This window comes from Alosa sapidissima, chromosome 18 (genome assembly GCF_018492685.1).
Source record: "Alosa sapidissima isolate fAloSap1 chromosome 18, fAloSap1.pri, whole genome shotgun sequence".
Classification (NCBI taxonomy): Eukaryota; Metazoa; Chordata; class Actinopteri; order Clupeiformes; family Clupeidae; genus Alosa; species Alosa sapidissima.
Genome location: NC_055974.1, coordinates 20,980,264 through 21,005,263, shown reverse-complemented (window position 1 = coordinate 21,005,263; position 25,000 = coordinate 20,980,264). Strand labels below are relative to the sequence as shown.

General features: G+C 42.9%; 1 protein-coding gene across 7 annotated transcripts in view; it reads right to left on the bottom strand.

Annotated features, from left to right (window-relative positions):
- Positions 1 to 25,000, bottom strand: part of LOC121689687 (glucosidase 2 subunit beta-like) — a 185,321-nt gene that overhangs the window by 115,544 nt on the left and 44,777 nt on the right. For all 7 annotated transcript variants that reach the window (XM_042069704.1, XM_042069706.1, XM_042069705.1 and 4 more), the window contains exon 9: positions 322 to 373. In XM_042069704.1, coding sequence (XP_041925638.1) covers positions 322 to 373 — 52 coding nt within the window. The remainder of the gene's footprint in view (positions 1 to 321; positions 374 to 25,000) is intronic.

Here is a 25,000-nt window from a genome sequence, read left to right as displayed (position 1 = left end):
AAACGAGTGCAAATGTCCCTATTCTGTAAGGGAGGGTGTGTGTACCAGTGATGTGTGGAATTGCCTATATACTGTATGTCGTGAGACTTTGAGGATGTGCCATGAAGTGAATGGCCTGCTAAGGAAGTTAGTTTATAAGATAGTTCAATAAAAATCAACGTGTTCAGAACCCTCTGTGTTTTGGTGTTAGTGTTTTGATGTTATTAGACATTTTGAGAAGGATTACAGAGAAAATGAGAAAACACAGGGACGATTGAAGGAATCGGTTTGGACAGATCACAGTCGACCGAGAGCAGTGTCACCAGGTTGATTTAGTCTTACCTTCGACCGCAGCTTTAACATCGGGGTCGTCCTCTGTGCCTGCGTCTTTCACCTGATAAGGCGCGATGTGGTCGGGATGGACACAGCGTGGAAAGATAAAAAAAAAAGAAAAAAGAAAGAGAGAGACACACAGAAAAAGAGGCCATGAAAAAACAAGGTCAAAGTCATGAACGAGAGACACACAAGACACAAAGACTTAAGTGGCCTCCTGCAGATATACAGTATCCTGTCGTGATGGACACGATGGAGCAGCGTGACCAACCTCCCCTTGTCCCGTGGGGGGACGCAAGGTATTTGTCCCGTCCTTGTGGTATCGGACGGATCTAGACTAATCCTGTTGTCTGTCGGTTCCCAGCACACGTTTTTCTTTTTTGTTCCAAAAGCATGCGGTCTATGGTGTATGGAACATGCCGGAACAGCAGGACAAGACAGGGTTATGATGACATTGAAAAGTTAGGAGCTTTTGCAACCAAAACACAACATAAGTGCAGCAAACTTCAGAAAATGCATCTCCAAAACTGGTTGTAAATGGTTGTGAACGCGTTGTTGATGGTGGAAAGTGAATGTGAATGATTCACTGCAAGACATTAGTTGATTAAAACATTCAATCGCATTAAAGAGCCGTCAAAACTGACCACAGCTAAGAAGTTGCCTCCATTAAGATATATGAAAAGGACAGTGCCATCAGTATTTCCCCAAAGTTACAGCTAAAGCGCCAGCTAAGACCATCAAACTGCCTCCACAGAAATGAAAACAGAGGCAACTTTTGAAAACCCACGGATGTACAGTATGGAATTAGCGTGCTGTTGCACAAATGAAAGCTAACCCACCAATCAGACAGCCATTGCTTGTGAAAGCTTCCTTTTCAGCTGCCAGTATGTGTTACCGTTCACACGCACGCATCACACGCACGCACGCAATCACACACGCATCACACGCACACACACACAAACACACACACGCATCACACGCACACACACACAAACACACACACACACGCACACATGCACACATGCACACACACACACACACACACACACACACACACACACACACACACACACGCTACAGTTTTTTCCAGCTGCCAATAGGCGTTACAGCTTTGACACACACAATGGGCCGCGGGAGAATTCGTCCTCCGAGGCAGCAGCCCGTGGCCCCACCGAGCGAGAACGGGAACATAAATTCAAAGGCATTAATAAATTGACAAGTGCAATATTTCTGCATTTGTAATCACCATCAAACAGACTTCATTTCGCTCCGACGGCGAGCGCGTGCAGCAGGGGCTTATCTTATAAACACAGGCGTAATCAAAATAAATGGCTCAAACCACTCTGGGACACAGAAACAGAGGCAAGCATTTGCAACTAAGAGAGATGGGAAATAAATATATATATATATATATATATATATATATATATATATACAGAGAGAGAGAGAGAGATGAGAGAAGCAAGAGACAGAGAGATACACATGAACAAAAGAACACAAGAACACATGAATGCAGTAGAAAGAGGAAAAGAGGGGGACAAAAAGAGAAACAGCAATGCAATGCCAGAGAAGGAGATAGCAGAACAAACAGGGAGACAGATAGATACAGTAGACAAATAGACATAGATAGATAGATAGATAGATAGATACAGTAGATAGATAGATAGATAGATAGATATATAGATAGATACAGTAGATAGATAGATAGATAGATAGATAGATAGATAGATAGATACAGTAGATAGATAGATACAGTAGATAGATAGATAGACATTTAGATACATAGATACATAAATGGGGGCTGATGTGGCCTACTGGTTAGTGCTTCGGACTTGTAACCGGAGGGTTGCCGGTTCGAACCCTGACCAGTAGGCACGGCTGAAGTGCCCTTGAGCAAGGCACTTAACCCCTCACTGCTCCTCGAGCGCCGCTGTTGTTGCAGGCAGCTCACTGCGCTGGGATTAGTGTGTGCTTCACCTTACTGTGTGTTCACTGTGTGCTGAGTGTGTTTCACTAATTCACGGATTGGGATAAATGCAGAGACCAAATTTCCCTGGGATCAAAAGAGTATATATACTTATATAGATATATATGATAGATAGATAGATAGATAGATAGATAGACAGACATAAAATAAATAAATTGATGTCAATTCCCAAGGTTATACAGCAGGTCAGGAGTGTGATTTTTTTCTGGGGGATTTTTATCTTTTGGTCCCTCAGCCATGTTTTCTTCCTCTTGTGTTTCTGTTTTTTTCCCATCTCTCCGTTTAGCAGCCCTGCATGCCTGGTGGCCAACTGTGATGCACACAGCCCCCCCCCCCCCCACACACACACACACACACAGAGACAGGCGCAAAGGCTCACAGGAATGCCTAAACACAAGCTAATGTAAGAACACATACAGGTTTCAGTGATGTACAGTGCACGGTACTGTATAAAAATATAAACATTCATGGGACGTTTATAAAGTCGAGTTGTGGTCCCATGTGTCATGAGATTAAAACCATGTGTCATGAGATTAAAATTGCACAGCATGACACAGGACAACAATGCACAATTAGCTAGCAGCAGTCTCAAATGAGCCGTGTGTTGTACCCGGAATCCGTAAAGACCCTCCTTCACAGTACAACATGCACTGCCAGTAGCCTGAATGCCCAACCAAAGAACCAAAGCAGCAGAAAACAAGTAGGCTTCTTTAACCCTTTCATGCGCAATGTCCACATCTGTGGACAGTAACTTTAACTCTGTTTTCTATTTGTTTATCATGTTGATATACTCCAATCCACTTGAGGGCAGTGTTAATAGATCCATTGCAATCATATTAACAAGTGCTTATGCCCTGTTGATGTGGACTCTAGGCAAATCCAATAGCCTGAATGGCAACCCAAAGAACCATGGCCATAATCATACACAATCTGTACTTTACTGATTCAGACTGATTGCCTTGCATCACAGAACATTTTCCCAGACTGATTCGTGTTGTACTCATTTCTTTTGTTCAGTGTATACTTTGTAATCAGTAAGAGTGAAAGCTGAGTATGTGGAGTTTAAACGCCAATTGAGCTTAAATCTGTAAGCAAAGCGCTGAAGGTCAATGAGGTGTCCCTACAAAGAGAGCATGTGTATTATTGACACAAGAGTGAATCTCTATACCTAATAATGGATAACAATGGATAACTTTTCTGCAACTATTTTTTTCCTTCACCAGAGTGGTTCAAGGGAATTCTCTAGCTATACATCACTCCCAAAGATGAGTTTCAATGTAAAGCTTGTTCACCATCACTTGTATCATGATTTGCAGTGCAAACTGTTTTTTTCTTTTTCTTTAAGTTTAAGCTCACTCTGTGCTGCACTGGCACAGGGACTCTGGAGACATCTTGTCCATTGATTTTCTGAAATGTATTTTTTTTTTTGGTAGGATTCAACAACTTTTTTATCTCTTGAGCCAAAACTCAATTTTAAATTCTGAGCTGCAGGCATACTGCCAGAGCCGGACAGTAACGGAGTACATTTACTTGAGTACAGTAAATGAGTACAATTTTGAGGGATCTGTACTTTACTCGAGTATCATTTTTGGGGAGTACTCATGACTTTACTCAAGTACATTTGAGAGGCAAATATTGTACTCTTTACTCCACTACATTTCTATCCATAACCGTGAGTACCTACTGATTGAGACAGCCTATCAGCAATCACCTTCAGCTTTTTGCCAAAGTCAACTCCATGGTCAGATTTAGATAAGAGACGAAGCCATAGACGAAACAATGGATGAAGACGCAGCAGGTCCATCCCGGGAACCTGAGGCCCCACCTCGCCAGACTATTTCAATTTTCTGAACAAGTTAATGATAGTTTTCACTTCAAGTGTTTCAATTACAAAATAGTATTTTGTATTTGAAATACGTATTTTAAATACATGTATTAGAAATACTGCCCATCCCTGGCAAGATGGTAAAACGATGAAAATGACTTGATTCAATTCTTTTTACATTCTCCAAGGTATTACTGTAACATTAACATTTTTCATAACTCCATGTCGGACGTTTCTGTACATAAATGCAGGGATGGATTACTGCACGGGCCTACCGGGCCCAGGCCCAGGGGCCCAAGGGGTCAGGGGGCCCTGAAGCCTAAGCCTTTGCATGGAATCATTGCCTCAATATCAACAAATCAGGATGTAGGCTATGAATCTGATTGAATTTAGTATTGGCCATCCCCAAAATGCACCAGAATACAGGAAATCACATCAAACAAATTAAAAATGTTCTATTCAAGTCAAGTCAAGTCAACTTTATTTCTATAGGACATTTAAAAACAACTGAGTTGAACCAAAGTGCTTACAGACAAACATAAAACAATGAAAATGGTACAACAACAATATACAGTAACATGGGGGGAAAATAAATAAATAATTAAAATAATAAACAAATTGGTCAAAAATAAAATGAAGAATAAAGAGTGTGTGTGTGTGTGTGGGGGGGGGGGTATTAAGGTAGATTAAAAGCTTGGGAGAAAATGAAAGTCTTTAAGTTAGACTTAAAGCAGTCAATGGTTGGAGAGGACTTAATATGTACAGGTAGACTATTCCAGAGTTGGGGGGCAACAACAGAGAAGGCTCTATCACCCTTAGTCTTAAGGCGTGTTTTGGGGATATAGAGAAGATTCTGAGATGAAGACCTAAGTGATCTTGGAGTGCTGTAAGGAATTAGTAGGTCACCTATGTAACTAGGTGCCAAACCACTGAGGGCTTTGAAGACAAAAAGTAAAATTTTAAACTTAACTCTGCTCCACAGGTAACCAGTGCAGCTTAGCCAACACAGGAGTTATATGCTCACGTTTCTTAGAGCCACTTAATAATCTAGCTGCTGCATTTTGAACTAGCTGAAGTCTGTTGAGAGTGGAGTGGGTCAGGCCTGCATATAATGAATTACAATAATCTAGTCTAGATGTTATGAAAGCATGTATAAGAGTTTCAAGATCGGAGAAGGACAAAAAGGGCTTCAGTTTTGCAATGGTTCTTAACTGGAAAAAGCTGCCTTTGACCACACTATTTATTTGCTTATTAAAATGTAAAGAGGAGTCAAAGAAAACCCCTGGGGGAGGACCCCCAAACCCCCCCCTCCCACATATACGACAATAAGTGGGGGGCCCTTAATACATCTGGGCCCAGGGGCCCGAAAGTTCATAATCCGCCCATGCATAAATGTGAGCACTGTGGCAGTAGTAATGCAATATTTAGAAAATGTAGGCTACTCTTCTACTCTTGATACTCAAGTACTTTTAAAAACAAGTACTTCAGTACTTTTACTTAAGTAGACATTTGACTGTTGTACTTTTACTTGTACTTGAGTAAAATTTAGCAAAGGGTATCTGTACTTTTACTCAAGTAATGAAGCTGTGTAATATGTCTGCCTCTGCATACTGCTCTGTCACATTCACACAAGTCCAAAAAGGTTCAAAGAAGAAGTGCTCCAATGCTGAACATAAGCATAAGTAGGCAATATGAAAAAGACAGCCACAAAGGTGTCTCAAACCACCTACTTCAAATACTTAGTTTCATTATATAGTGAAGATATTGGGACAATACTAACCATCGAAAAGTGGGCACACCGCAAGTAAGTTCTCTTGTCTGTCGCAACAGCGACCAGGTCCTTGACGAGAGGCAATCTTTTGATTAAATTTAATGACAGACTTGCAAAGCCAACAAGTGTCTGCAATGACCAAGAGAGGAGAAAAGAGGAACAAAGAAAAACATATACATAGATATATAAATAAATAAATAAATAAATAAATAAGTACATAGAATGCCATGCTTTCACATTAGAGAATGAATCCTATTTATTATTATTATTATTATTATTATTATTATTATTATTATTACGTATAATTACGTAAATACCTATTTGTCTTTCCCTTGTGTTTGCACAACTGAAAAGAAGGCCTCCAGCTTTGATTTTTCTTTTCCTATTCAACTTGAAGCTCACCATTCTCTGCCACCTGTGCAATGGTAAGTACACGCACTATGGCCTCACTAATGGGGGGGCACCTGTAAAGACGATGAGCTCAAACACAAGATAAAAAGATTCAAGGGGATGCTTCAGGGGTACTTGAGAACGAATTGCTTCTAATTTGTGTATCCAAAAATAGCCAGAAGTTTTGATGGCTTCTGAGTTTTGCTCCTGTCACTTGAAGCTGGGGATGGAGTAGAACTGGTGTATAAAATTGACACCATCTCTGAGAGCTATATGCACACAGTGGTCCGTTACGTAAGGCTGCAAATGCTCTGTGGAAGTCTTTATAAGCCCTAAACGACAACTCTTTCCCATAATGCTTTGCGGTTTGTTGCTGCAGGCGAGCTAGAAAGATCTCAGGCCGTCATCAAAGTGAGCTTAAAGCAACACACAACTCTTTCCCACAAATCTTAGCAGCTGGTTGCTGCAGGGGTGACAGACGGGTCATACTGTAGATCGTCCCGGACAGACGCCCTGTTGAGTTTGTTTGTGTGTAAGCGTGTTTGTGTGTGTGTCTGTGTATGTTTGATTGCATGTGTGTATGTGTGTATATGTGTGTGTGCATGTGCCTGTTAGTGTGCGTGTGCGTGTATGTGTGCGTGTGTGTGTATGTGTGCGTGTGTATGTGTGTGTGTGTATGTTGAAGCGATGACACACACAGGCAGGGCGGGGGGTGCCAGAGGGAGATTGTCCACAGTGTCATCGGCCTACATTTCCACTTCCACTCGTGAAACCCCCCATAGACGACCTTTAAAGTCAATGACTCAGGAGGGACATCCAGGAAATCTGTGTGTGTTTCTGTGTGTGTGTATGTGTTTGTGTGTGTGTGTGTGTGTGATAGAGAGTGTGCATGCAAGTGTATGTATGTGTGCCAAGTCTGCGAGAGATATCTTCGTCTAACCTTTCTCTCTCTCTCTCTCTCTCTCTCTCTCTCTATTGCACGTTTCAGTAACTTTATTGCCAAAGCTCAACAGAATTGGAAATTAAGTAAGACATAAAAGTTACATGACAATTCTAATAATAACAACAATCATACAACATTGTTCATGACTGTGGTCTCATTGGCTGTCCCTCAAGTCATGGCAGGCTGCTACAAATTTTGCAGAGGGAGAGGGAGATTTTGAGAGGGAGAGGGAGATGTTGCTCTCTCTCTCTCTCTCTCTCTCTCTGGTGTGCTTGTGGATGTATATGTGTGTGTGTGCGTGGTGTGTTTGTGGACGTGTGTGTGTGTGTGAGTGTGTGGTGTGCTTGTGTGTGTGTGTGTGTATGTGTGTGTGTGTGTGTGTGCGCGTGCATGTGCGTGTGTGTGTGTGTGTGCGCGTGCCTGCGTGCGTGTGTGTATGTGTGTGTGTGTGTGTGTGTGTGTCTACTACCCTTTTTTGAGGCTTTATCATTTTACTCTTGTCTGATGTGGTTTCATATCACAGTATCTGCTTCGAAAAATGAAGTATTGATCGGATCACAAAAGAGGTAGAGGAATGTGTATGTATGTATCATTGCGTCTCTCGTGTGTGTCAGTGGGTTCCTGCCCATATGCGTGTTTCTGTGTGTATGTGTGTATCCATGTGTGTACTGTGACCGATATAGACACGTATCGCAGTCATAAAACTAGATCTCAATGCAGTCTCATGACATTAGGCTGCCAAGCAACAGTCCCACGGCTGTCTGTCAGTTCTGCACTAAGAGTTCTAGAATACCTGATTATCGCTCCCCTCCTGTATGGCTGACCGCTCTTACTGACCGACACAAATACAATGCAACCTCTACACACAACACTAAGCCTAACGGAACAGAGGACACAACATTTTAACACAACAAATGTAACCGCTGTAAAACAATGACAAATACTTATGAGAACAAAAGTGAAACTAACTAACTAACATGATCAAGCTGATATTGTTAGTTACTAAAGACACAAACTAGAGTTCATGAAAAAACACCACAAATAACTGGAGTGGATGACAGAATACACATATAAATAAATATATCACATAAACACATAAAAACATACATTTCTGAATTAAATAAATAACACGCTTGGCAGAGGGCTGGAGCTTTGTATCGGGTGCTATCACTCATGCTTTGGCAGACTGTGTGTGTGTGTGTGTGTGTGTGTGTGTATGTGTGTGTGTGTGTGTTTGTGTGTGCGTGTGTGTGTGTGCGTATGTGTGTGTATGTGTGTGTGCGTATGTGTGCGTATGTTTGTGTGTGTGTGTGTATGTGTGTGTGTGTGTGTGTGTGTGTGTGTGTGTGTGTGTGTGTGTGTGTGTGTGTGTAGGAGGTGCAGTAGTTGGAGCCAGGAGGACCAGAATGGAGCACACTTCCATATTTCATGTGTGACAAACTCAAATTGGCCCTCTACAGCCACGGGTCCAGTCGACTTGCCAGAAAAAAAAAAAAAAAAAACTCCCTGTTCTCTCCTCTCCTCACCACTTCCTGCTCTGGAAATCACTCCACTCCTCCGACCAATCCACTCTTGTCCCCTTCTCCTCCTCTCCATTTGTCTTGTCCCCTTCTCCTCCTCTCCATTTGTCTTGTCCCCTTCTCCTCCTCTCCATTTGTCTCGTTCCCTCTCTCAAGTCTTCTCCCCCTCTCCATTTGTCTTGTCCCCTTCTCCTCCTCTCCATTTGTCTTGTTCCCTCTCTCAAGTCTTCTCCTCCTCTCCATTTGTCTTGTTCCCTCTCTCAAGTCTTCTCCTCCTCTCCATTTGTCTTGTTCCCTCTCTCAAGTCTTCTCCTCCTCTCCATTTGTCTTGTCCCCTCTCTCCTCCTCTCCATTTGTCTTGTTCCCTCTCTCAAGTCTTCTCCTCCTCTCCATTTGTCTTGTTCCCTCTCTCAAGTCTTCTCCTCCTCTCCATTTGTCTTGTTCCCTCTCTCAAGTCTTCTCCTCCTCTCCATTTGTCTTGTCCCCTTCTCCTCCTCTCCATTTGTCTTGTCCCCTTCTCCTCCTCTCCATTTGTCTTGTTCCCTTCTCCTCCTCTCCATTTGTCTTGTCCCCTTCTCCTCCTCTCCATTTGTCTTGTCCCCTCTCTCCTCCTCTCCATTTGTCTTGTTCCCTCTCTCAAGTCTTCTCCTCCTCTCCATTTGTCTTGTTCCCTCTCTCAAGTCTTCTCCTCCTCTCCATTTGTCTTGTCCCCTCTCTCCTCCTCTCCATTTGTCTTGTTCCCTCTCTCAAGTCTTCTCCTCCTCTCCATTTGTCTTGTTCCCTCTCTCAAGTCTTCTCCTCCTCTCCATTTGTCTTGTCCCCTTCTCCTCCTCTCCATTTGTCTTGTCCCCTTCTCCTCCTCTCCATTTGTCTTGTTCCCTCTCTCAAGTCTTCTCCTCCTCTCCATTTGTCTTGTTCCCTCTCTCAAGTCTTCTCCTCCTCTCCATTTGTCTTGTTCCCTCTCTCAAGTCTTCTCCTCCTCTCCATTTGTCTTGTCCCCTCTCTCCTCCTCTCCATTTGTCTTGTTCCCTCTCTCAAGTCTTCTCCTCCTCTCCATTTGTCTTGTTCCCTCTCTCAAGTATTCTCCTCCTCTCCATTTGTCTTGTCCCCTCTCTCCTCCTCTCCATTTGTCTTGTTCCCTCTCTCAAGTCTTCTCCTCCTCTCCATTTGTCTTGTTCCCTCTCTCAAGTCTTCTCCTCCTCTCCATTTGTCTTGTTCCCTTCTCCTCCTCTCCATTTGTCTTGTCCCCTTCTCCTCCTCTCCATTTGTCTTGTCCCCTTCTCCTCCTCTCCATTTGTCTTGTTCCCTCTCTCAAGTCTTCTCCTCCTCTCCATTTGTCTTGTCCCCTTCTCCTCCTCTCCATTTGTCTTGTTCCCTCTCTCCTCCTCTCCATTTGTCTTGTTCTCTCTCTCAAGTCTTCTGCTCTCTTCTCCTCTTTTGTTCTCTTTTTTTTTCACCCCAAAAAATGGTGTGTTTCTTTTCTTTACTCTCCTGACACGTCATGTCCTCTTATTACCCTTTCTCCTTTTCTCTGCTCTCTTTCCTCTTCTCTCCTTTCATCTCCTCTCCTGTCCTCTCTCCTCTCTTCTCCTCTCTTCTCCTCTCCTGTCTGCGCCCCTACTCTCTTTCCTGCAGTTCTTTCCCCCTCTTTTTTCTTTCTTCTCTCATCTTTTCCCCTCCTCTCTTTCCTCCTCTCCACTTCACTCTTTTCCTAAATTCCTCTTTTCTTTTTTCCCACACCCTTTAAAATGTCTCTCCACTCATCTGACCTGGCTCTGAACTGGACCCTACTGGGCCCATAGCTCTGTCCAGCACATGACTTTGCCTTACAAATGGCTCGCCTCTCCTCTCATCTCATCTCCTCTCCTCTCATCTCATCTCCTCTCCTCTGAATAGTCCACTCTTGTTACCCTCTTCTCCAACTCATTGCCCCAGAGTCAAATTGGGGCAGCCGTGGCCTACTGGTTAGCACTTCGGACCTGTAACCGGAGGGTTGCCGGTTCGAACCCTGACCAGTAGGCACGGCTGAAGTGCCCTTGAGCAAGGCACCTAACCCCTTACTGCTCCGAGCGCCGCTGTTGATGCAGGCAGTTCACTTTGCCGGGATTAGTGTGTGCTTCACTGTGTGTACACTGTGTGCTGTGTGTGTTTCACTAAGCGCTTTCAGACATACGTGTAAGACCGGAGGTTCTGCGGATGTTAAACGGTGGGGCCGTATATCTGAACGACATAACCGATCATATGGAAGTCCGAATTTAGCCGGTTGTTCTACTACTCCCCCCCTAGTATTTCCTCCGGACATTATGTGAATGTGCTGTGTCTGAACGAAGCGTAGAACATGCGGTTAAAATTCACACCTAGTGAGCAGCTGTCATAAACTGCACATAAAGCATTCATGACTGTTTCATGAGACATGACTCAACATTCATACTAAACCTTTCATGAATGTGGAAGACAGAACGACGAGAACTTGTCAAAATAAAAATCCAAAGTCGCAAAGCAGCATTGCCGTTTTTGGTCCAAACCTCTTACCTGATCACGTCACATCTGAGTCATCTGAGTCAATACTCCAGGGCCAAAAAGACAGAACATGGTCAAGCAAATAATTTTGGTTTCATAAAAATGTTTTTTTTTTTATGATGTAACCTTTGCAGATGATTTCTCATCTTTTGCTACTGGGAATGTCCAACCGTTCCAGGTTACACAAATACAGGTCAGCTGAATGTAGGCTAGTTTACCTCCCAGTGTTAAACTCAGTGATTACGAATACTTCACAACTTGTATAGTAAAGTGACATTCAATGTAGACTTCATAAGATATTCATGAAATATTTACAAAGGCTGGAGAGATTAAATTAATGGTATCCAGGTTACACAAATACAATGTTGGACTTTTATTTTGACATAGTGTTGTCGTCCTGTCTTCCACATTCATGAAAGGTTAAGTATGAATGTTGAGTCATGTCTCATGAAACAGTCATGAATGCTTTATGTGCAGTTTATGACAGCTGCTATGAATGTGTTATGAACTCACCCGTCAAGTAAAGTGTTACCGATTTTTCTTTTTTAGCCTACATAATGCATACACTTTGTAAACAAACAGCAGCTGTGACAGGCAGCGGCCGCATATATTCTGCGTCATATCTCGCATCTTGTGAACTCTACAAGCCCCCACCCCTCACTCGACAACCACACGGAGATTCTGTAATGTGCGTGTATGTCGTTCACACATAGGTCCGTATAAGGTCAGTATAAGGTCCGCAGGTTAGCATCATATCTGAATCATCCGAAGGGTAGGACCTCCGTTTGACAAACCTCAGCATATACTCCGGAGGTTATATCTGAAAGCGCTTACTAATTCACGGATTGGGATAAATGCAGAGACCAAATTTCTCTCACGGGATCAAAAGAGTATATATACTTATACTTAAATCTGGAGTGGCTCCACGTCTGAAAATAAACTTCAAGGTGTGTAGAAACACTGAACACAATTTCATGCTTTAGTCATAAAATGCACAATACTTCTCATTATATGAGCTTAACCACTCCACTAATTGGTTTGTTTAGCTCCTCTCTCAACCCCCCCCCCCCCCCCCCCCCCCCCCCGCCCCCCGCCGCCTGAAAATGTTCTCAGCTCTACTGCTGCTTGTCCACTCATAACCATCCCCCTTTGTCCTCTTCTCAGAAATGTCCTGCTGATGCTGGTCCTATTACTACACTTTCCTCTCCCCTCTCCTCTCTCCTCCTCTCCTCTCCTCTCCTCTCCTCTCCTCTCCATACTCCTCTCTTCTCCCCACACACACTTCATCAATGCCCCTCTCCTCGTCAGGCCTCTTCTTCATTGCTCTGCACTGGACCCGTGTTGCGGGACCTGTGTCCCGACAAAGATGGCCTGACAAGGATACTTCCAGGAACACATATTCCTGGAAGTCACAAAAAGCATCCAAAAAAGCATGCCCTTTCTAACTAAAGTGATAATTTTGCTTCTGAGCTATTTCTTCTACTTTTTTTTTTAAAGATATGATGCACTCCACCACCCTGTTTTATGGTTTCTGACAGTGTGATGAAATAGTCAATATTCTTCATTTCAAAACAACAACAACAAAAAATCACAGACAGAACCGTTTTAAATCAATGATAACATTTTAGAACTGGTAGCAATTCACTTCCACTATTGCTTAGGATAATTGGGCCAAGTTCATTGCAAAAAATGTCCTCATAAATGCCAAAGAGTCAATTAAAGTCAGATGAATGGACCAAAAAGAGGCCCCACCATAAAAACAAAGTTGCAAGCAACCCAGAGAGCATCTGAGGACACTCAGGCTGAGAACACAATGCAAAAGCCTATTACACAGAGAGCCATAAAGAGCAGAATGCATTAAGAATCAATGGAGCCTCACAAGTTTCCACAGCTGCTCTGTAGAGCATTGTTGCACTACAGCATCGTAAAACAAGTGATAAATAACTAAAGTAATAATAATTTAGTATAGAATAGTGCAGTATAGTGCGGAAGAGAATGAAAATATATCATGTAACCACACCTAACAACAGTGTGTCATAGTAGGCCTACAGCATAGTAGAGTAAACTGTACTACAGTATAGTACAGTATGATATTGTGGAGTTTTGCAGAGAGTAAAATAGAGCTTAGAAAGAACAGAATATAACCTTATAGATAGGGCTCTGGAATAGAACAGAGCAGAACATAATAGAACAGAACAGAACATAACAGTACTAGGGCTGCATGATTTGGGCAAAATATCTAATTATGGTTCTTTTGACAGATATTGCGATTGTGATTTGCAATACGATTTTGAATGTCAATAGATTGATTCGGTTCAATATAAATGTCTATTTAATTTGTGCCACCCCTGACTGGTGAGCACGCCCAGTGCACAAGAAGCACAGCACCCCCAACCGACTGTGAAGCCCACCAATCAGAATTTCTGTGCCCCTCACACACTACGTACACCCCCCGAACAGAAGTGGCACAGCCAAGGAGGATGACGTGAATAAAAAACATAAATGTGGCAAAACGAATTGTGCACAAGTATTTGTAGCTTGGTGTGGTTCATTTTGTGTTCGTTCATTTTGTGATAGTGATTATTGTGCAGCCCTAAATAGAACACAATAGAATAGAATGGAATAAAACAGAATGGAACACAATAGAATAGAATACAATAGAATAGAACAGAATAGAACAGTGTAGTCTTGTTCTTTGCCATGTAGAGTGGTGTAGTAAACACCGCTCTGGCTTCTAAAGGAATCCAGGCCTGTCGGATGAAGATTGTCATGATGGCATACTAATCCTGTGCTTGTCATGCTATGACTCTTCTCTGCACTACGAACACCATACTAGCAATGAGGCCAATCAATCACATAAACACAGACAGTGTCCTAGGCTGGCCCCTTACACACTTTCATAATGCTCTCTCTCTCTCTCTCTCTTTCTAAAAGGCCTGCTGGAGCTTTTTAAGATTTGTTTTTAGAGGGAAGAGAGTTTGTGTGTGTGTGTGTGTGTGTGTGTGGATGTGTGACGACCAAAAAAAAAAAAAAAAAAATCCCGGCTTTGGCTGTCAGGACACATTGCATGCCAGGGTTTCAGGACTCAGTGTGGTGAAATTGAGGTAATGTAGCCCATGAAATATTAAGGTAAGTTGTCTTAGCGCATGCTGTGCTGGGGGGACCTGTGGCGGGCCACATTGCCTCAGCGGCCTGTCTGCGTGTGCGTCTGTGTGTGTGTGTGTGTGTGCGAGTGTGTGTTCCTCGGCGGCCTGTCTGCGAGTGAGCGTGTGTGTGTGTGTGTGTGTGTGTTCCTCAGCGGCCTGTCTGGTGGGTGTGTGTATGAGAGTGTGTGTGTGTGTGTGTGTGCTCCTCGACGGCCTGTCTAAATGGTCCTGACGTTCCCTCCTCTGTGGCTGCCTTTTTGGGAGATGGACAAGACGCCCAGAACAGCAGGGGGGAGAGAGGAGGAAGGCAGGGCCCATTAGCTATTAAAACGCCATGAGGTCTGCACCTACATGCACGCAGAACACACACACACACACACACACTATGCACAAGCACCTGCATATGTGCGTGCGCACAAACACACACACAGACGCACATACAAAATTACTCCCCATTCAAAATGCTCTCTCTCTCTTCCTCTCTTCCCCTCCCTCCCTCTCTCCCTCCCTCTCCCTCTCTCCTAATGGAAACTGTGTTTGCAGGATTAGGCATCGCAGGCAGGTGCTCTTATGTGTGTTTTTGTTGTTGTTGTTGTTGTTGTTGCTGCTGCTATTGCTGTTGTTTTTCTATTCACTGTGTTTGAGCCTCTGAGATCCCCCAATCCCTTTTACAGTCTGTTTGTTCATCCTTCAGGAATCCATTTCAGAGTTCTATTCCGAAGACTCTTTACTATGAACAGAGACTATTTCATGATATGAATGCAATGATATTTTCAACAGCATCAGTATTCATGAGTTTCATTCTCAGGCTTAACTGCAATCAAACTCCTGTGTGGTCAGGGAAAGGGTAAACAATGTGAAGGCTTCTACAGTTCTCGCTGCTATTCCCTCTCAGTTACAACTGCGGCCCGAGCTTGTCCTTCTTTCTTTTGCTTTCATCATCTACTGGGCAGCATCACAGCCTGACAGCAGGGCAGCCCACAGCATGTTGGTGGCAGCTAGGGAAGACCACACACACGCACACGCACGCACACACACGCACACACACGCACACACACATGCCCACAAGCACACCACACACGCACATGCACACACACACTTGCTCATCACTTAGACATACACAAACACTTGCACATACACTAGCACACACACTCAAACACATTCAGTCATACATACACACACACACACACACACACACTCACAGTATGTCAGAAGAGAGCGGTGAGGCCTGAAGGCCTGAAGGACTGGGGCTCTGTGCCTGAGCTAGACAGTAATAGCAGCAGCAGCAGCAGCAGCAGCACAGACAAGGCAACCGGGCAGCACGGCACCGAGGCCGTCCGCGTCCACCACACGACCTGTCGGCTCCTGGGTGTCAGTCATGCTTGGACGCGCCTGGAATCTGGGTCAACCTCACTGCATCAACAATGTGAGGGGGAAAAAAGAGAAGAGTGAGAGAGAGAGAGACAGGAAGATAGAGAAAGAGAGAGAGAGAGAGAGAGAGAGAGAGAGAGGAGAGAGAGAGAGGCAAGGGAGACAGACAGAAAGAGAGAGGAGAGGGAGAGAGAGAGAGTAGGAAAGGTGAGAAAGAGAGAAGGGAGGGAGAGAAAAAGAGAGAAGGGAGGGAGAAAGAGAGAATTATAAAAGACATGACTAGAGAAGGGAAGAGAAAGAGGAGATGAGAGAGACAGAGGAAAGGGAAGAAGTGAAATGTATAGCTTGAGTGAGGAGTGAGAGAAAAAAGAGAGATAGAGGGAAAGAAAGAGAGACACGGAGAGAGGGGAAAGTACCCCCTCAGAGGGATTAGAGCTCTACTGTGATTGGCTGCACACTGACACACTCCCCATCACCCATCAGCATCTCACAGAGAGGGAACTGAGCACTATTTCTGTACAAGATGGTAAAAGCACACAATAGCCCGATAACATGATGCTACAGGCCATGCCTGCTACACAGCATTAGCATCACACCCCAGCTTCAGAGCACAGGCAGTTAGCAGCGCCACAGAGCAAGAGCAATGCACTGAGCTGAAGGACTTTCTGATTTAGCCTTTAGCATGCGTGGATATAGCATTATCTATTCTGCACCTCCACGTATGGGCAAAATAGCTCATTATGCAGCTAAGAACTGAACATACAAACTAGCAATTATATAAATAAAACAAAACAAAACAAAACAAAACAAAACTACCCACTGGCATTGTGTATATGTATGCCCATGGCCATGAGAGATCGATTTATTATATTCTATCCGTGATGTCTGTCTGTGATGAGTATTCTCCATGAAGTGAAATGCAGAGATGCTAATAAGATTTGACATGTCTTAACGAGGCTTTTATGCACAAGGTTGAATTGTCCACCTCTGGAAGGTTGAAATCTGGTATCATCTGGTAACTGTGGGAGTGCCATTCTCCATTTTACAACGGACAAAAGTCAACCACTCACAATGCCACAGCACAACTATTTAATCAACATAATATTTTCAAATGTATGCATTTTAGAATAACAAATTAATGTGACCTACTAAAGCATGGATTAGTCATTAAAAACATTTAGAAAAACTAGAAAATGTAATTTCGAGGAAATTACCAGTGCATGAAAATGCAAAACATATGGTGTGAAATATATTGTTAAAGCAAATGATGTGCTAATTGGCAACCAACATGATGAGGTTTAATATAGTTGGAATGACTGAACTAGGTAGATGAGGTTTAATATAGTTGGGATGACTGAACAGTTAAATAGGTGGATAGTTTAAAAGGCTAAATTATTTGCTAGGTAGATGAGGTTTAATATGCATGTAGTTGGAATGACTGAACAGTTAAATAGGTGGATAGTTTAAAAGGTTAAATTACTTGCTAGGTAGATGAGGTTTAATATAGTTGGAATGACTGAACAGTTAAATAGGTGGATAGTTTAAAAGGTTAAATTATTTGCTAGGTAGATGAGGTTTAATATAGTTGGAATGACAAACAGTTGTGGGCAGAAGAAACAGTTGAACAGGATATATAGTCTTAACAGAGCCAGTTTGTATGCTTAAAGCCTGAGACAGAGTATATAGTTTAAAAGTTAAATGTAGATAGTGTAATGGATGTTGATAGACAGAAAGTTGAATGGATGTAGATAGGCAGATTGTTTAATGGATGTTAATGGATAGTTTAATGGGTGGATGAGTGAATGGTTTGAAGAGGATGAATGGATAGAAAGTTGGATGGAATGCGCCTTATATCCTTGTAGAATGGAGAGACACAGAGAGAGTTGGCCTAGTTCAACAGAAAGCAGATCATACAGGTGCAATCAGTTTAACTGGCTTTTTGATGGGGCCTAGTTGAGCAGCTGGAAGTTGATACAGGTACAAATCACGTTAATTAGCCCATTGTGATGTCATCAGCCTAATGTTAAGTCTATGGGGAAATTTTGAGTAGTTTTTAATAAATAGTTTAAAAAGTATAAAAGTTACAAAGATGAAAAATACAAAGCCCAGATGTAATAAGTAAGACCTACGTAACATAGTTTGAATCAAGTTTCTACGTTAAACGGTTGAAGCTGCATTAACTGCGTTAGAAGAAGAACTAGAAAAGCATTTCCTGAAGGAAATACAGTGCATGAAAATGCAAAAGGGGCAGCCGTGGCTGGCTGGTTAGCACTCTGGACTTGTAACCGCTCCGGTTACAAGTCCAGAGTTGCCGGTTGCCGGTTCGAGCCCCGACCAGTGGGCTGCGGCTGAAGTGCCCTTGAGCAAGGCACCTAACCCCTCACTGCTCCCCGAGCGCCGCCATTGTAGCAGGCAGCTCACTGCGCCGGGATTAGTGTGTGCTTCACTGTGTGTACACTGTGTGCTGTTTGTGTTTCACTAATTCACCGATTGGGTTAAATGCAGAGACCAAATTTCCCTCACGGGATCAAAAAAGTATATATACTTATACTTAAAAAATATTATGTAAAATATCATACAGAGTAAACACAAACTATATTGGTTGCTAGGTAGATGAGGTTTAATATAGTTAGAATGACTGAACAGTTAAATAGGTGGATAGTTTAATTGGTAAATTATTTGCTAAGTAGATGAGGTTTAATATAGTTGGAATGACTGAACAGTTGAAACAGTTGAACATGATGTGTAGTCTTAAGAGAATGAGACTGTATGCTTAAAGCCTGAGAAACTGACAGTTGATGCAGGTGTCCTGGCCACCTGGCACACGATTCTAATTGCTGTGATGTCATAAAGGCCAATATAGTTTTTAATTAATAGTTTAATCAATCAATCAATCAATCAGCTTAACTGGCTCTTTGATGGGGCTTAGTTGAGCAGCTGGAAGTTGATACAGGTGCAAATCAAGTTAATTAGCCCATTGTGATGTCATCAGCCCAATGTTAAGTCTATGGGGAAATTTTGAGTAGTTTTTAATAAATAGTTTAAAAAGTATAAAAGTTACAAAGATGAAAAATACAAAGCCCAGATGTCCTAAGTAAGACCTACGTAACATAGTTTGAATGAAGTTTCTACGTTAAACGGTTGAAGCTGCATTAATTGCGTTAGAAGAAGAAGAAGAAGAAGAAGCAGAAGAAGCCTAACGATAGTATCATGTGGGGGTGTAATTTTATCTGTAATGGGCGTGTGGTGTGGCAATATCTTCAGAGAAAGTATCACTTGAGCCATATTAAGCAAGTTTGTGCATGCATGAGTGTGTGCGTGTGCGTGTGCGTGTGCGTGTGTGCATGTGCATGTGTGCGAGTGTGTGTGTGTGCATGTGCATGTATGAGTGTGAGTGTGAGTGTGTGTGCGTGCGCTCGGTGAAGGGATTGGACATGCAGCCCCTAATGAGACAGATCCCAGCCCACACAAGTCCATTCTGAGTCATCCACGGGCGCTCCAGAGGACCGCCGAATGCCCAGCGCACAGAAAAGGCAATCAGCATCTCACACAAGACTGACGTCTGGTGTAGGTGTTAGCGAAGAAAACGCTATTGTTAGAACACATAGACACGGACACAGACACGGACACAGACACAGACACAGACACAGACACAGCATCTGAAAGTGACCGATGCCTTGAATTTCCCCTAGGGATCAATAAAGTATCTATCTATCTATCTATCTATCTATCTATCTATCCCTCTTTAGGTGTTTAGCGGCAGAGACATTTTGGGCCCTAATTTAAATGGGGGAAAAAAGGTCAAAAGTCTGGGTGTGACCCGTTTAAGTTTTTAAAAAAATAAAAATGATATAAGTTCTCTCACCTGATCTAGAGCTAGCCTATATTGTGGCATGAGGAAGCATTGAGCTGAATGTGTTCAAGGTCTTTCCCATGGTGTTAAATTAGCAAACAGTTTTTAATTAGTTATATCAGTATTAGTTAGACTTAGGATTTTGCACTTTGCCCATCATTCAAATTAGGGCCCTCAGACTGCAGTCAGAAAGACAATTCAGTTCATGTACGGAAGAAAGGAACTGTGCATATATGGAATTGCTGGAAAGAGTGACCGACGCCTGCCTCAGGTGTCAGCGGAGTACAGACTCGGAATGCAGTGAGGAACGCAATTACTGGTCAAAGCTGGACACACAGAAATAGAAACTGCATCTCGCAGGCAGACATCTGTTACATATCCGTTGAATCAGACAGACATCAGATGTTTGCTATTCATGGAGAAGACAGTCGGTGTAGTTAAAAAAAAAAAAAAAAAAACACAACTGTCGAACAGAACCTCTTGGGGGTTTACTGTGACCAGATCTGTGCCTTAGTGCTTTTAGGGGCTCATGAGGAAAAACTTCAGTCGCTTGCCTTTAGTTGAGTAAAGTGGAGATTCAAAGAACTGCTGAACAGAATCTCGTGAGGGTTTACACTCAAAGCAATGGAATTTGAAGCTTAGAATTTGTTCTATGGAGGGTCCAGGCTTTGGACTCTGTAAAGCACCTTGAGATCTTTTACAATTGCAATTCTTGTTATTGCAATATAAATAAAATTGGCTTGAGATCTGGGCCAGATTTTGGCTTTCACACATATATCAATTTGTACAGTGCTGAAATATGGAGTACACACACACACACACACACACACACACACAAATTACTGGATAAAAGATGAGGTTGACCAGGGTCCGGGGTGGGAATCTCCGGCTTCAGAAATTAGATATTTGTTCCTACTATTCAGCAAACCAGCTAAATCTAGTGATCACAACACTGCTTCAGCCAGGTAGATGAGCAAGATCCTGAAATCACCTGTTCTAAGTGCACAGGTAGAACCAATACATGGTAGGACTTTCACTGTCTAAAGTCTAAAGTGTGTGTTCTCCACCTGTGCCAGGGCAGGGGTCCATTCTAGAGCTGTGTCTATTTCAGGGGGTGGCTGATATATGGGTCACTGGCCCTTCCCACATGGATGTCTTCTCAAAGCGCTGAAAAGGTCACTTCTGACGCTGCTGCCTCAAGCGCACTTAGAACTCCACTTGTTTCCCCAAGCGTGTCTCAATTCACAGCTCCACCGTCTCTCACGCAAAACACAAACAAAAAGAGGAGAAGAATCACAGTATTGTGAAAAATAAAAGACTGAAACAATATGAAACAGAACAAAAGAAAAAAAAAATATAGAGAAGAATAGAGTGCAGGCTGCAGTCATCAGTGGAGAGAGAGAGAGAGAGAAAGAGAGAGAGAGAGAGAGAGAGAAAGTGAATGAGGGAAGGAAGGGAAAGTGAAGGAGGGAAGGACAAGAGCTAAAAATAATGACGATCAAACAACACAGAAATATCCCGCCGGCCCTGCTGTGACTCATCACTCTCGTGCGGAGCGAGAGCCAACACTGGTCTGGAGGCAGGTGTGGCCATCAGAGAGGAGAGGAGAGGGTGTATGGGGGGGGGGGGGGGGGGGGGTTGGGGTGGCAGAGAGGAGAGGAGAGGAGAAGAGAAGAGAGGGGAGGGGAGGGTAGGAGGAGACAGGAGAGGAGAGGAGAAGAGAGGGGAGATGAGAGGAGGAGAGGAGAGGGGAAAGGAGAGGGGAGGGTGGACACTTCTCTCAGACTCACACAAGGCCTCCTCTCTAATGCAGACACACCATTAGGTTACTGGTTGCTGTGAGTTGAGAGGGGATGGTGTGTGTGTGTGTGTGGGGGGGGGGGGGGGGGGGGGGGGGCGTTGCCAATGTTGAGGCAGGTGTGGCGAGCACAGATAAGACAAGAGAGAGTGGATAACATCACAGAGCCCCCACTGTAACGCAAATACACCATAAAGCTGTTTTATGATTCTGTGTCAACTCCGCGCAACGACTACTACGCCGTTGCCTCGACTACTACGCTGTTGCCTCGACGCTGGCGTGAACCTTTCGAAGTTGTGCGTCTCCTGTATCTGCATCGCTACCCATCGAAACGGTAGTCAGATTGGCAAACTCCATAGACTGCCGTGCTGAAATATTAATCTTATTTGTTTGCCCTTCTCTTGCTTAGATTTTGTTAAAGTTATCGAGAAACTGACACAGCACATTCCGAATACCTAGTTATTGTAACCAGAAAATAAGTCTGCAAGCAAACTTTCCCACAACTGCCCTAGTACAGCTTGCTGGCGAAGTGCTGATTTAAAAATGTTACTACAAAAACAAAAACAAAACCAAATAGACACTTTACAAATGGATAACCCTGTCATTGCAACCAAAATATGTTTATATAATACATTTACAAATTTTATTTGACATAAGCTATTTACAAAGCTTATGTCAGTGAACTAGCATGTTGCTATTCCCCACAGCAGGCTGCTAGAAGATTGGTCTGGTTATGTGGATGGAGTTAAGGTTATGGAGTGGTTGCTGGGAGTTAAGATTTTACTTGATAACAATTTTGGACCTCTTATACAAAAAGTGAGGAATAAAACTAGTAGGAGTAGAAGCAATAGCAAGTTCTTGGATGGAGTTCTTGGTTGCTGGGGGGTTAAGATTTTACTGGATATCCATTTTAGACGTCTTGTACAAAAATGGAGAATAAAACTAGTAGGAGTAGAAGCAATAGTGAGTAAATAGACAGCAACGTGCAAAAGGAGAGCTTCATGTGGCGGATATATCTTTTTTGGAACAGAATATATTTGTCTATTTCTTCTTCTAACAACCTTTCTGGAGCTCTGTAAGGCCACAGCAGTCATAAGAAATATACCCAAGAGCCACTGGTGAGTGAGACAAAGCAGAGGAAAAGAAACTAAACATGATCGCTTTTCACAACTCCCAGGGTATACAATAAACACATCAATATGACCTAGAAACCCCTGGAAATATAAAGGCACCCTTTATCCAACTTACTGCCGCAATTCATTATCCACTCTTTTATAATCAAACTTAATTATTCACAGACTCTGGTGTTTGAAAAGAATTTAAAAAAAATTGTCTGGTGCACTCTCACCTTAAGCTTTGAAATGAGTCTAGAGACTCGTCGCTTCTCATCGAAGACAGAAGTTAGATTTAATATATTGCAGTGTGCCAACTGTTTATTGCTTCTTACATTTCACCAACTTCCTGTTTTCAAATACAGGTAATATTTTTTTGCAAAACTCCATAACAACCACCCAAAACTTCAAAACTTCAAACAAGTAAATGTTAGGGTATTTTGCAGCTAAAACATAATAGTTATTGAGCACTAAATTGGGCATTGAATAGCACGTTCAGTATCTCAAGCTTCACAACTCTGTAGACATCTGCTCAATTAATTATCGCAGCTTTCGATCAAATTTGTAGATGTGGACTGCATGTACTCCTCATCACACAACTTTCTTTACAACTCCTAAAATGAGCCTGGCTAGTCTTGCGTTCCACATTGCTATCACTGGCCTTACCTATCCATGTGCGATGGAGTGCCAAACTAGATGCTCTAGAGAAGAAAACAAAATCATGCCCGACTGAAGAAACATTTCTGTACCAAAATCAAAAAGAGGATGTGGACAGAGTGGCCTTTTAAGCATGTCGTCTCATAGCTATAAACATAGCAATGCTAATGCCATAGCAATTGCAATGCTAAACAGACTGGCTAAATAAAGCATTTGGTTATTTTCTATGCAACACTCTAAAACAAGCTTAGTTGCACTCAAGTGACAAGTACTGCAACTGCACAATAGCCTCTCAGCCCATTTGCCAGAATAGGTTGCCATGTTAAATGGCCAGGATTGCAAATGTAGCAGCATGATATAGATCTTTAAGACAGCAGAGCCCAGCTAACAAACAGTATCTAGTTGTGGAACACATAGGGATGCAAGCAGGGTTGGGGTGTGTGTGTGTGTGTGTGTGTGTGTGTGTTTGTGTGTGTGTGTGTGGAGGGGGGGTTAATGGTGTCCTTTGTGCTTTCTCTCCATCTCTTTTCATTTAACTTTTTTCTCCATCATTCTCTCTCTCTCTCTGTAGAATATATCTCATAAAGGCCATAGGGTTGGCTTATCATCAAGCTAAATGCCAATGTAATTACTGGTGTCTGGAGACCAGCACAGGGAGAAGGCCTCCTGCGGCACTGCACCATATTTAATTAATAAATGTCATCCTATTGAGAGTGAGCCTGTGTGTGTGTGTGTGTGTATGTGTGTGTACTGTATGTGTGTGTGTGTGTGTGTGTGTGTGTGTGTGTGTGTGTGTGTGTGTGTAGCCACTTAACAAGAAGGCTACCACTAACACATATAAAGAATAAAGACTATTAAAATGCCTCTGAATCATCTAAAAACACAGATGGAAATGTATGCTTTATGTATGCATGCCCTTGTTATTGTTTATTTTACTAAGAATTCATCACACAATGGGACAATACATCGGCTGTACATCCTTGCAAAAGTTTTTTACAAAACACAACCCAATGACTCAAAGTTATTGTCACACAGATGTGCAATGTAGCCTTTAATTGCGACATTAATTTCATAAAGCGTCTCTTTTACTTGTAGTAGCCTTTTGCAGAGAACCGGCAAAAGATCAGTCTGTTCAGCCTTGTGCAGCATGTTACTGAACAGAAAGCACTGACCTTTTCCTGAGCTGCACACAAACTCAGCTCATCCATGGACTCAACTGGTGAGAGAGAGGCGAGAGAGAGGGGGGGGGGAGAGAAAGGGGGGGGGGGGGGGACAAGAGAGAGTGATAAGAGACAGAGGTGAGAGAGAGGGGGAGAGGAGAGAGAGAGATAGAGAGAGAGAGAGGTAAGAGAGAGGCAAGCGAGAGAGAGAGGGGGGAGACAAGAGAGAGAGGGAGAGAGGGGGGAGAGGAGAGAGAGAGAGACAAGAGAACAGCACAATATGCCTCTGTCCCCAAACCGCCTCAGCATTACTCAATGTCTCTTTCTCCTCCACACATCTCAAGGAAACAGCATTAGATCTTTGCAGAGCATCCATGTTGTCAAAGAGAAGGTTATATAAGGAGACACACTAACATAATTTGTGCTGGCCTTTGTGTTGAGCAGTTATACTAGTTAATACAACATAATGAGTCTTACAGTCTTTTTCAAACACCTTTAGCATCAGTATGAAGAGGAAGAATCCATAGTCATGGAGTTAGTATGGACTCACTCAAACAGGTATGACTAATAATTTATGGCTATGATAGGTCGTTCATTTCAAAATGTTCTTTTAAGCAACTTCATGAATTCAACAT